General features: G+C 39.1%; 1 protein-coding gene across 6 annotated transcripts in view; it reads left to right on the forward strand.

Annotated features, from left to right (window-relative positions):
• Nucleotides 1-12,987, forward strand: part of LOC143898945 (uncharacterized) — a 198,786-nt gene that overhangs the window by 111,579 nt on the left and 74,220 nt on the right. For all 6 annotated transcript variants that reach the window (XM_077408760.1, XM_077408761.1, XM_077408763.1 and 3 more), the window contains one exon: nt 6,590-6,795. In XM_077408760.1, the coding sequence (XP_077264886.1) occupies nt 6,590-6,795 (206 nt within the window). The remainder of the gene's footprint in view (nt 1-6,589; nt 6,796-12,987) is intronic.

Genomic DNA, 12,987 nt, shown 5'->3' on the forward strand with positions numbered 1-12,987 from the left:
GTCGACGTTTTTCCGCGGCAATCTCGTTAAGGAGCCTCTGGAGCCTTGTTTCTTTCCGATCGCGGTACAAACAGGATTACGTAAATCCGATTTACTAATTAAGCGCGCCTGGCTAGTTCCTCATTAAGGTGTACTTTAATGGCACTTCGACGCTTCTCGGCCGTTATGCGCCGTTGATTTTATTTCTCGCTGTAAACGATACCACTTGCTTCTTAGAAAAATTTTTATGAGCCTATAAAATATATATATGTTACGTGCTACATTTATTGCACCAGCTCATTTAATAGCGCGCGCGAACGGTTTTGAGAGAAGAAAGAAAATTAATATAAAAGAAAATGTGTTGGGTGCGCGATAAATTACGGAGAAAATGAGCGTTGTAATATTTCAGTCGTTTACAACAACTTGACTCGCCGAAATTGCCACAAATTTATTACATAACTTATAATTTGTTTATAAAATGTAAATGACTTCTATGAAAGGTGAAAAATACGCGCGCTGCTTGTTTTTCTATGTTAATCAGAAAGAAATGCTGTAACTTCATTATAACGGTTTTATAAAAGTACCGAGAAAAATAAGGCTGCTGCCGTAGCATTTCAAAAGAAAATAGGCGAGGGGAATTAAAAAGATACGTTCCTGCTGCAGCAGCATATTTGAGTTAAACGCCTCATTTATGATCCAAGTTTGCGCGATGGCGGATAATAACTACCTAATGTACTTTAAGATAACGCAATTCTCGAGGGCAACTATAAGGGTTCTGTTTCGCATTCGCTTATATGCGTTCCAAGCCATTATGGTATACACGACGCTCATCGTACACTTCGCGGGCAAAAAAAGAAAATTTTATCGTTAATGCATCAAGTGAAGGATGGCGATAGCGGTAACAAAGATCCCGGTAGAGAACAGAAAAGTACCAGTTTCATCCCTTGTATTATGATACGAGAGGAGTATATTTCATTGGCCGCGGTTGACGAGAAGTAGGCCAGCTTTATTCTACCACGTTCTTCTTACGCCGGCAAAATTGCCTCGGGGCTCGATCAAAGCGGGGAAAAGTAAAGAGCCGAACTTCTGTAAAAGGCGCTTTACCTTCTTATAATACAGATCGCGGCGTAATATCCACGAAATAACGCTAGCGGTTGCGACGTAAGTACGAAGAGAGTTCCGCTAGATTTACGAGCGCGCGGGTAAAATTTTCGCGAACTGTTAAATATCGCGGAGTCAAGTCTGTTCTCGTGAAACGCGCTTCAGGAACGAGGAACGTTACGTCCGTATCTTTCTCGAGATAACCCAGAGATTTCCCGTATTTCTAGGTCAATCAACAAAATTCCTCCGAGTGCAACGGAATAGAATCGTGCGAAATCTACAATAAGGACGTCAGGAAAAACGTTTTCCCGGGCGGAACCCTTTTCGTGCGCGCCATCCTAAAAAGGACATTCACGTTTACATCTACTTCAAAGAGCAGCGCTCTTCTAAAAAATTGCGAGAGGCCCCCCAGTCAAGCGAGCGGCGCGCCCTGCTGCATCGACTTGCTACGGGGAGTCGCGTTTGCATAATCCGGAGACAAAGGGAAACACGCTGAAGTGCGGCCGTCGTGTGTCTCCGCGCGCGAAAGGCACGTAAAGCGCTTTTATTTATCCAATCCCACTCCCTCATCCCCCTTAGAGAAAGGGCGTGCAATCTTTGGGAGTTAATGAGGTTTCGACTGGTGGCGAGCTAGCCGGAAGTCGTTTCTCTCCCCGAATCAGGCTGCTATACGGAGCTTTCGCGCGCGCCGGACAGAAATTGTTTGCGGGCAACGGCTGGCAATTGGAAAAACGAGCGCCCGCAATCAGGACTCCGTGGAATTCGGTTGAGTTGCCACGGCGTTTTCTCGCGCGGTTAACGAGCGGTGATTATGAGCAAGGAGATGAAGGAGCAAATGAACTTGTTATTCGTTGCCGACGCGACTTGTTATGCGCCGCGTACGTGAACGTCATTTCCGAGAGGTTTACCTGATACACATAATGCTCCAATAAAAATATTTAAAATAATTTGTCCCACTTTTAAAATCAGTTAAAATATCTAGGCAATAGACATATACATAAGTTATGAAGAAAATTAATTATTTTGAGTTCTATACAATTAGCTTTTAATGCACAGGTACTTTTACTTGGATTCGAGCGGATATCACTTTTTCAGAATTTTATTTGAAGATTCATTTATTAAAGAAAGAATATTTGTTGCGAAATGCATTATAAAGTATTCGTCAAAGATGCAATACGTGGTGCGCACCTAAATATTTAATGAAATGAATAAATTTATTAAAATATATCTTATTCACACATGTATGCGCGGCTATGTTTTCAAAATCAGAGCAAACAGCACGTATAGATAAAACGATGATGCGAAATACACAGAAATACTTCTCCTGTCAGAAATATCATTTCTCTTTGCTGAGCGAAGAGGAAGGAAAGATCGTATCGGCAAACGCTTTTGATTTCACACAACATTTTTGCTTCGCGGATGAGAAATCGCAAATCTAGACATTCACGGCACCGGCAGAATGTATAATGCCTTGTTTAGAGATAAATTTTATGCGAATGGGAAAACGGACGCGAGACGAGGGTTGTCGGCAAAGGCGAAACAGTAGCCGAGACATTCGATTTCAATTCGCAAGAGGAGTCTTGCATGACTTGAATGGAATCCGGCAGAGATCAGACACTCGAAAAGGAAACGCTTGAAAGACCCGCACAGTTTGAAAGACTTAGCTTTAACGTTCGCGATGAGCAAGAAATATTTCCGCCATCGCGTCCAGAATGCACAGACGGAACCCGACGGCAATATGAGGTGACTTTGATCGAGACAATTGGACAAATTCCTTTGCGTAATGTGCTGTCTTTGTCGTGGGAGTAACGAATAGCGGAGGGAAAGGATGGGATTTATGGCAACTGCGCGACTGAGAACGACGCGGATAGCGAACTGTCGTCGCACTGGAGCGCATTTTAAGGAAGCTTTTGTCCCGCAGCTTTCTCTTTTGCTGACTTCATTTTCGCGAAAGCGGGAGATCTTCGCAAAGAACGATCATAAAAAATGTCCGCTCGACAAATTTCAGGTAGCCTAAATGTGTGTTTGTAGCTTAATATGTTAAAGATTGCCGTCGAGTCTTATATTCTTTTGGTGTTTTTACGAAGAACGGGAATGATTAAATATGATTGTATAAATTTGAAATAAAATTAAGTTGAGAAATTAAATTAAATCTGATTATCATTCAAATTATTACCCAAATTATATCACCGAAGTTTTCATTTTGCAATAACGATCACACGTACATTGTGCGCGATTAAAATTCTCCTCGACTGAAACGTATTGTAACTAAAATCGATGACTCCGTACACTTTTGGCATCTTCCTTCTCGCCCGTCCCATTGCATCGAAACAGTTTTTAATACACCAGGTGCCGTTGATAAATGGCACGGAAACGTTCGCGATGCAGTCTCAACTATGAGATGTCAAATTCCATTGGCAAGTTAACGACGGAAATTGACGACGCGCGGATGAGAGAGAGAGAGAGAGAGAGAGAGAGAGAGAGAGAGAGAGAGAGAGAGAGAGCGCAGTGACGGGGAGGCGCATTCGAAAACGCGTTGCGAAACGCAAACCGCGCCATCGGAAGCAGCTGCGAGTGACATCAACGGTTAGGTCAGTCCCGTCGAACGTCAGTATACTGTTCCGTATATTGCGAGTCTGTATACATGTACATCAGTTATATCGAACTGGAGATAAGCTTTTCCTGACTAAAATTCTATGGTCCTTATAAAAAATATTAATTCATAACGTCCTCAACAGAAATAATTGAACAATTAATCAATCGCAAACAATATTTCAAAACATTTTAACACGTAGATCCATATAAGTCGCTTAAGGTGGCGTTGGAAAATTTCGTACGACTTTCTTATTTGAGATACATTAAGATCTTTTTTCTACCCCGTCGAGATCACACGCACACACGTGATCATAAAACGCGAGAGATCGGCTCGCTCTTTGAAACCTTAATCCGCAAGCCGAAATTCGCGCGTCATTAAATATTAACACGCGCGACTGTAAATTGCGTCTACTGAACGGAAGAGCAAATGCGGAAAGTAAGCGAGATCTCTCGGCATTCCACTCGATGGATCTTTAACGACAACGGCCGCCACATTTAATCCCAACACGCCTCGTGATCGTCGCCTCACTTTCCCATGCGCGACCGACTCCGCTCGACCTTCCAAATTAACCCGATACCTGCCGTAGTATGAGCCATCCACCAGAATTTATGTATATCCGGTCGTTGGCGGTCTAGCGTAGAGTGAATAAATTTTCTCACCACGTACGATTGACGTTTCCGTACAGCCGAACAAATTCGCCATACTATTTCAATATAGCTCATTGTAATTCACAAGCCACTTGGACTAAATTGTCGATAATGATTTACTAGTAACGATGGCATTATGTGATTGTTACGTAAATGAATTAAAAACGATATGTAATTATTCGTATGAATATACAGCGTATCCTCAAATGACGCGATTGATGAAGGGATGAAGGGAGGTTCTCATCTCTAGCTCGCCCAAAAACTCGATTTTGTTTTTTTGCATTTTTTGATAGCTTATCATATGTAGAATATATTCCCAAAAGGATTTGGCCGAAAACAATTTTATAAAAAAGATATACCATAAGAAGGGAACCCACCTTTTACACGAAATTTGAGTTTGCGCATATCTTACATCAATATTTTTGAAATGCGCGTGCCTATATTACTATACTATGGTAAGCATAATTACCTAAAGTGCCACCAAGTGTCGTAAGATATGCTAAGACTGTGAAATATTTGAGGCTAGCCTGTATATTTAAAAAAAATCGCAAAATCTTTAAACGCGTTTCCTGAAAAATCATGTTTTTCAAATTGGCAATCACGATTACTCTAAAACTTATTGACGGATCGCCTTTTTTTTGTTTTCTTTTAAAGTGTATTAAATTTATTGGAGCCTGAACCTAAATGCAGGTGATAATTGTTGTTTTTCTTTTTTATATAGCACATGAGCGAAGAAAACGTGAAAAAACGGTACTCAAAATTCAAATGTCCGTTATTTTTTTAATTTTCGACTTTCTATTCATATTATAGGTTCAAGCTCCAACAAATATTATATATCTCATGAAAATTTTTTTATTTTTGATTTCTGATAACTTTTACAGGTGCTAGAGTGATTGCCAATTGGACATTTTTTTTTGACGCGGTCACGTTGCACCACGTGTAACACCATTCCACGGCAGTAATTTCTATTTAAAAGAAATTTTTTTTATGTACTCTTAGACTTTATAAATAAGTGTCAAAAAACCTTCAGTTGTTCATTTACTTCTTTCTATGAAAAAAAAATCAAGAAAATCACCTTACTTTTGGGTCGCTAGATGAGAACCTCCCCTTATAATCATTATATGCAACTAGATGGGATAATTACATCCTAAGGTAAATATCTCATTTTTAATATTGCAAGAAAATGTGGTCATATTTTTCAAATCTTTGAAGGCACTTTTAGTATAATACATATATTTTTTTATATATTAAACATATTCAATTCTTAAAACATTTTTAATAATCATTTTTGTTGATAATTGATATGCAGCATCAAGTCTCAATTTCAATAAATAAGCGACTATCGAACATTAAAACTATAATGTAAAATTTATCTGCTTTTGGTTTGAGAAGCGTTATTTTTAAATATATCTAAGTCGAGCTCGTTTTATGCGTAAAAGAGAAAAGTCAATGGCTGGAAGAACGAGCAAATAATGACTTGATCGACATTTGATATCGATTTATCACTGCGGATCTATCACTGAACATGTTACATAACTCGTGTTTCTCTCTTCTTGGTATTACATTAATTACGCATTATCTTCTTACTGCAGATACTACCTATAATTATTACACTTTTTTCACCTTTCGATTAAACTTGAAAATTTTAATCCAGAAACATTGTTCTGCAATATTGCAATATAACTCTATGCAAGTTTTACTACCTGTCTATACGCAGCTAAGTCCATTTATTTCGAGTTTCGGAGGAAACTTTTGGATCGCGTACGAAACTCACAGACGTTTACCTCGACCTTGCCGCACGAGCGTCTAACCCTTCCGGTAACCACGTATTTATTCCCATGCTTAACACACACGCCACCCTTTTACCATCCGTGCCTGCTCTCGGCTGACAAACGCAGGCGGTAATTGCGAAGCAACTGTGGATTCCAAACGTCGTCTCTCGTGCACGTGGATTAACGAAATGAAAATCCCGAAAATGGCGCAAACTGTGCGCCACGCGAGATCGGCAGCCCTATTCGTGATCAAGAATTATAACGAACTCAGGAATACGATTCGTGAGAGCTGGATTACTCGTCGTTCTCAATTACGTAATCCGTATATTATAAAGTACATGAAGAAGGAGTTTGGAAACAAAAAAATTTGTGAAGATCCATTACTGCTAACTTGCTTTACAACGCTTTAGCACGCATAAAATTCGTAACATCTAATATATATGTTCATTCATCGTGATATCAAATTAAACTTCATATTCTTATTTGTGTTTCAGCGGGCAGCGATATCAAAGTGGAGTTTAAGATGCCAAAAGAGGCTGTGGTGGGTTCCTCGATCGAGGTGAGGTGCGAATGGCGATTACTGGGTGGAAGTAACCTTTACTCAGTTAAATGGTACAAGGATGACCACGAGTTCTTCCGATATCTGCCGGATAGCAGCCAGAGGACCCAGATATTCCCCCGGCCTGGTGTAAAAGTCGAGGTACGTTCCTTAATCTCTGTTTGCTTGTTGAAATTCCTGTACTATTAAGAGTATTAAGTTGTATCGTTAATTTATATAATACTTGATCGTACTTGATCTAGCACAATTTGATACAAGATACAGGATTAAAATATCCTTATGCATCTTGTAATGTTTGCCGCGTAGAGATTTTTTAAAAAGAAAATATATGGTAAATCAAGTAGGATAGAGATCATAGCGAGGAACATTAATTAATGATCGTGGAAGATTAGCTGTGGTTCGATTCTTCCGCCTACTCCCTAATTATCAGAGCATCCTCGTAATTCTCTCGTATGGTACCACCGAAAGTGGAACAAGCAATACCTCATCACCAACCTAGCGAAACGTTCATCACTATTCACGCGTTTCGTGGTCGGAAACATCCTGCTCCCCCTTCGTTCCATCCGTCGTTCCACGATGCAAGCGAGATTCTTTAAAACGCCGCGCGGAAACTCAGCACTCCGTCTGTCAGTTTCTTTCGCCGACTGTACGTGGGGATTCGATGCAATCAATCTTCTCCCTTCGCCAACTCCCTTCGCTCCCTCCTTTCGTACTTCCTCGTGTCCCTCATTTGCCCCAGCTCCAGTATCGGGACATGAAAAGCTCGAGAGCACGCGAACCTTCGATAAGATGAACGAAAGAAGGAGAGAACCGGGTGGAGCTACCGACGTGTCTGAATCCGTACACAAGTTTCCGCGATTCTGATCGGCGACGCGACCGTGAGCAGACGCAGACGGCATCATCACGTCCCGATGTAATTCATCTTCCCAGAGCTGGCTGGCTGGCTGGCTGGACGGCCGGCCGACCGGCAAAACGTGCCGGACAGCGTATCCAGACGCGTTCTTGCGCTGGTACAAATGAGGCGCGAGTTCATCCCGCGGCCGCCATACTATTGCCGCGATACTACATCATCTTTCCCCACAAGCTCCCCGCAGTGCAAGCTGTCAGTCGGGACAGCCGGGATCTCCTCCGGGGGTCGGTAAAAGGAAAGCGGAGTTACCGAGGAACTCAATGAATATAGTCTTTCGTATTATATTATATTGATGAGAGTCGCGTCGGATATAACCGAGTCGGATCGGTCATGCATTGATGAAAAGGATCGATATATGTATAAAAAAACGAGGAAACCAACGTCATCAAACTTGAGGTGAAAGCGATTAGAATGAAAGGAAGATCTTAGATCTATACACGTGAGATATAATCGGAGAGAGAGAGAGAGAGAGAGAGAGAGAGAGAGAGAGAGAGAGAGAGAAATTGATATCAGAATAAAAAGAGATTGTATTCCAGAAAATATTTTTCAGTAAATTGTTGTTTAGATCCGGATTTTTATACCCGATATATCATATTTTCTTTCTTTTATTTTTAATTTGTAGAATAATATTGGCTATTTCAAGATATTGCAGTACAGTACATTTATTACATTGATATTTATAATTAATTTCAATATTGATTTATAATTAAACGTTGACTTGAGATTGTGTTAAATCGAATTAAATGGAACTCGCGTTGCTGTAAATGAGGCGAGAATTTATCATTTTCCTGCAATAGGCTGTCAACAGTGTGATATCTTTATATAAAATTCATTAAAGAGAAGTGAGATTGCAGTTTGTTGAATGGACCTTTATGTGGCGTTGATAGTATCGCATTAGACGCAGTCAAATCGATAACAGCAAGTGTAATGAAAAAAGATAATATTAAGATAATAGATATTAGTTTTTGCAACACATTGTATTAAATTATATATTAAATAATATAAGAATATACACGAGCATTTTTTAATACGTTTATAACCAATATTAATTTTATTGCCTTGTTTGGTCTGATCATAGTATGACCATTTCTACCTACTTATTCCCTTGAGGTTGGCGAAATGTTCGGTCGTTTCTACTTACATCCCGTCTGACTATAGCACGTCTTTACTACTTGTAATTGCGTACGAGCGTTAAAAATTTGATCTAAATTTGCAAACAGCTGGATAATTACGAAATTAAAAGAACCTCAATTAGAACCTCCAGAAGTCCAGAAATGTGATAATTTATATTTCAGCGGTGTCCCTAAAACGAAGGCAGTATTTAAAAGTGTTCTTTCACATATTTGTAAGCGCGGCGACATCGATTTAATGTTTGATTTATACCCCGCAAAAAAGTTTAAAGAGGCTAGTCTATATTTTAGAGATATATCGATTGTGAATTAATCCGCGTATGTAATGTAAAATTCAATCACCATTGTATAATTACGACAGTTTCTATCAACGACGATTAAACCCACGAATATCCTCGATGGAATCGGTCCCGATCGTGGTACATTTGCCGCATTCTTCTGTCGATGGAGAGACCAGGAGCTTGTACGCTGAATCTGAGGATAAGTCATTTTCTCTAGAATCCTCGATATCTTGATGTGGATTCGCCTGTCGGCATTCTCCGTTGGAAACGAGATCTCACTAAAGAGAGAGAGAGAGAGAGAGAGAAATCGCTATTTATTGTACGCTCTGGGACAATGTCCCCTCAAACGTCAAAATTAACTTATACAATAAAATAAATTGCCATTACATACAAAATATAACAAATATTGTATAAAAGATAAGAAAATAATAAGAAGTGTATGTGTATATGTATATAAATAAGTTCTACAATGAAGCAAAAGACGTCAGAAGTTATTGCTAAGCAGATAGTCGTACAATTTTAGTTTGAATGCGTCAAGGGTAGGTGCACGACATATGTCAGTTGGAATACTGTTCCAAAATTCGACCGCTGAGCAGATGAAAGAGCGTCTATAAAATTCCGTGCGGCATTGCGGCAGGATGAGAGCATCAGCCGATGCCCTGGTATTACGGGAGACTATGTCGCGTCTACGTTCAAATCCACAAGAAATAGCATCAGAGGTTTCTGAGGTTTCAAGATTCAAGAGTTTGAAAGTCAGACAGCCGATATAAAGCAGTTACGCCTGGATTTAATCTTGAGCCAATGCAGTTTCTCAAAGTAAGGAGTTATGTGCTCATCCCGTTTTACCTGTGGAAGATGAACCGAACACAAGTATTCAAAGACCTTTGTAGACGAAGGTTGTGTTCGGTAGTGATGTCGGAGAGTGCGGCGCAACAGTAATCGAACAGTGGCAGAATCAGGGTAGTTATAAGCCGTGATTTGAGATGAGGCGGCAGTTAGGTGTTTACAGAGCTTTAGCTGATGGAGAATAGCATTTGCTTTAGCTGATGTTTTTGTTACATGTTTCTCCCAAGAAAGTGAGCTCGTAATATGCACACTCAGGTACTACACTGTGTCACAATAAGAGATGGCTGCATCGTTGATGTAGATTCTAGAGTAAGAGAGAGAGAGAGAGAGAGAGAGAGAGAGAGAGAGAGAGCGCAGAAAGACGTTGAATAACGTATCGACGCGATAATGGATATTTCCTGCGTACACGTAGAATTATGTTTTACTTCAGTAAAGCACTTCTGATTTATCTATTTGCTTACTACGGCATGTATCAAACGTGCATATCGCACAAGTTACTCTGTTTTCAGGATGTTTACAAAAATTCGCGAAAGCAAGAGCTCTGTAAAATTACTAAATGCAAATTGAAAATTATCTGATATCAAGTCTGAAAGCAAATATGAAAAGTTTATCTTTAAGATAAAAAATATTTGTCTTTAATTAACGGCAATCAAAATAAAAAGAATTCCTCTACTACATTATTAGGAATAGGAAATAATTAGCACAAGCGCAACATTTGTAGCGTAATGAATATTTATGCATTTTTCTCTTCTCTATCGAGAAAGAAAATATTTCTGATATCAAATGTGATATTGGTAGGAACACAAGCGGATTCAGAGCCTATTTCGTGTTACGGTACGTTATCTTCTACCGAGATCTCCACTGGTCTTCGAGTCCGTTCGAGTCTCTCTCGCTTTCGTATTTCTGTTTTTACCATTGAGGATCGAATGTTTCGAAGAATGCAATCCACCAGATTGTACTCCAATATTCTACAAATGACGTTTCGGATTCACCAGCCTCTCCTCTCGTCTATGAGCCGGAACATCTCGTAGGATACTATTCGCGAAATGTAGCACACATACACGCGAGGTCAAGCTTCGCGAATAGTAAAATAAATTCTGGCGAATACGACAAACAATTTTTATACCTAGATACGATTAAATTGAATCGTTTGTTTTAAAAATGCCATTAGTTGAGTTTGAAAAATTTTGCTAAATATATGCGAAAACATTTTACTAAATGACATTTTCTTGTATTTTTGTTTTATTTTATTTTATTTATCCGACTCACATGTTTTTTTTATATTATTTGTTATTTATTTTAGAAAAATAGTTTAACATCAGGATTTTTTAAAAATTCTGCTAAAATTCGTGCATTCCATGTAAATTATGTTTGCATTACACTGAAATTCATAACATTTTTTTAAATTTAACTTACGCAGTTTTTAAAATAAAGCGAGTCAATTAAACGTTTACGAAATATTCACGTAGTATAATCGTAAACGTATAGAATCGAAACAAATAAAAGAAGAAAACGCGAAACTCCGGAAGTGTTGTCAACAGTGTCGACACGCAACTTTTTTGTTAATTTTCGCTACACGTGCTATCGTCGATCGGCGTAATCCCCATCAACAAAAACGAGCTTGTAGTATCGGAAAATAAAAATGTAAATCCTCTTCGAGGACATTCTCGATATCGCGTGCAAACATTTCCCCGGCTTAGCTAACGAGGATTTTAAATTTCATCAACTTGCCGATCGTTGACATCGTCGAAATAATCTAAAGCTAAAGCGTAACATCAGGAACGAAAACCACAAGTGTACGTTTTTACAAATATTAAAAACGATGAAATTTTTACTTTTATTAGAAACTAAAGTACGTCAATAAAATTAGAAATTTCTTGAATAAAAGCCAAAAGTATATAATATTAATATAATGTTATGAAGTATTATAATATTATTTTCTTTAATATTAAAAATCCATCAAAAATGATCATTAAAAATAGAATACAATTTTATATTTTAAGTTTTTATATTTTATATAGCTATAAGTGTAATTATATAACTATATATTAAATATAATTATATTCCATTTTTAATAATCATTTTTGGTGGACTTTTGGCTTATAATACTGAAAATGGTGAACATCTTCGGTCAATGAAGCAAATCCGTGAAACGAACCACCGACACTTCGGCGTAGCAACATCTAAGGCAAACAGAACTATTAAAATCGAGATTCCTTTGTCGAATGCACACATTCGCGAGGCGGCGAACTTCCGCAAGATTTTCGGCACGTCGTACACTCGGCGCGATCCGAAAACAAGGTCAGTAGCAACGATAGTTGGACGATAGTTTGAGGATAGTTCCGAGCGAGATCACCCTCGATGCGAAACTTTTCGGCGATTCGCTATAGCTGGATAATACCCTTTCCTCGCGCTTTTTTCTCTTCTCTCTTTGTGAGTTCCGCCCGCATGTGCGCGCGGTCGTTTGCCCAGAAATTTAAATGATTTACCTCCCACCCCGAGGGAACACGCCAATTTTTGATGTTCCGGCAGAACTTCGCCTTGCGAGATATATCTCTCGATGCGGGAGAATAACCATGTAATGGCGGCGCAGAAACGACGCTTACCACCCAATTCTTTCGTCGTATTATCCGGTACGGAAGTTGGCTTTAAGTTCTTACTTTCTATGTTTGTCAAAAACCAGTTGTATTCCTCATTGATAACATGCAAAATTTTATAACATGCAAAAAATTCTTATCAAAATAAAAGATTAAATTTCGAGTTTCTTTTATTCTATTTGAATTCAGTCATTCCGCATTCATGCTTTAAGGAAGCCTTATTTTCCTGCGGATCGACATGACACGCAAACTTTGTATAAAAGTTTACAATAGAGAAAAGTTGAATATACGCGACATATGGAAGGGCTGACAGAAGACCATTACAATGCCGAAGTTATGTGTATCAATGTGGCTATCGTCCGGACGCACACGCACTCAGCATCCTTGGACAACATTAAACGGCCGCGGCTTTATGGTTTCCGCGGATTGAATATCATGGGTGACCGTAACTACATTAATTATCCGCGCGATTCACCTAATGGAATGGAAAGCCGTTTTAAGCCGTAACGCATTCCTGCCCTCGAAATTCCCCATTTGTATGCAGCTGCTGTTCCGCATTACCGTTCTCT

This window comes from Temnothorax americanus, unplaced genomic scaffold (genome assembly GCF_048541705.1).
Source record: "Temnothorax americanus isolate GAGA-0224 unplaced genomic scaffold, ASM4854170v1 Scaffold25, whole genome shotgun sequence".
In the NCBI taxonomy this organism is placed as follows: domain Eukaryota; kingdom Metazoa; phylum Arthropoda; class Insecta; order Hymenoptera; family Formicidae; genus Temnothorax; species Temnothorax americanus.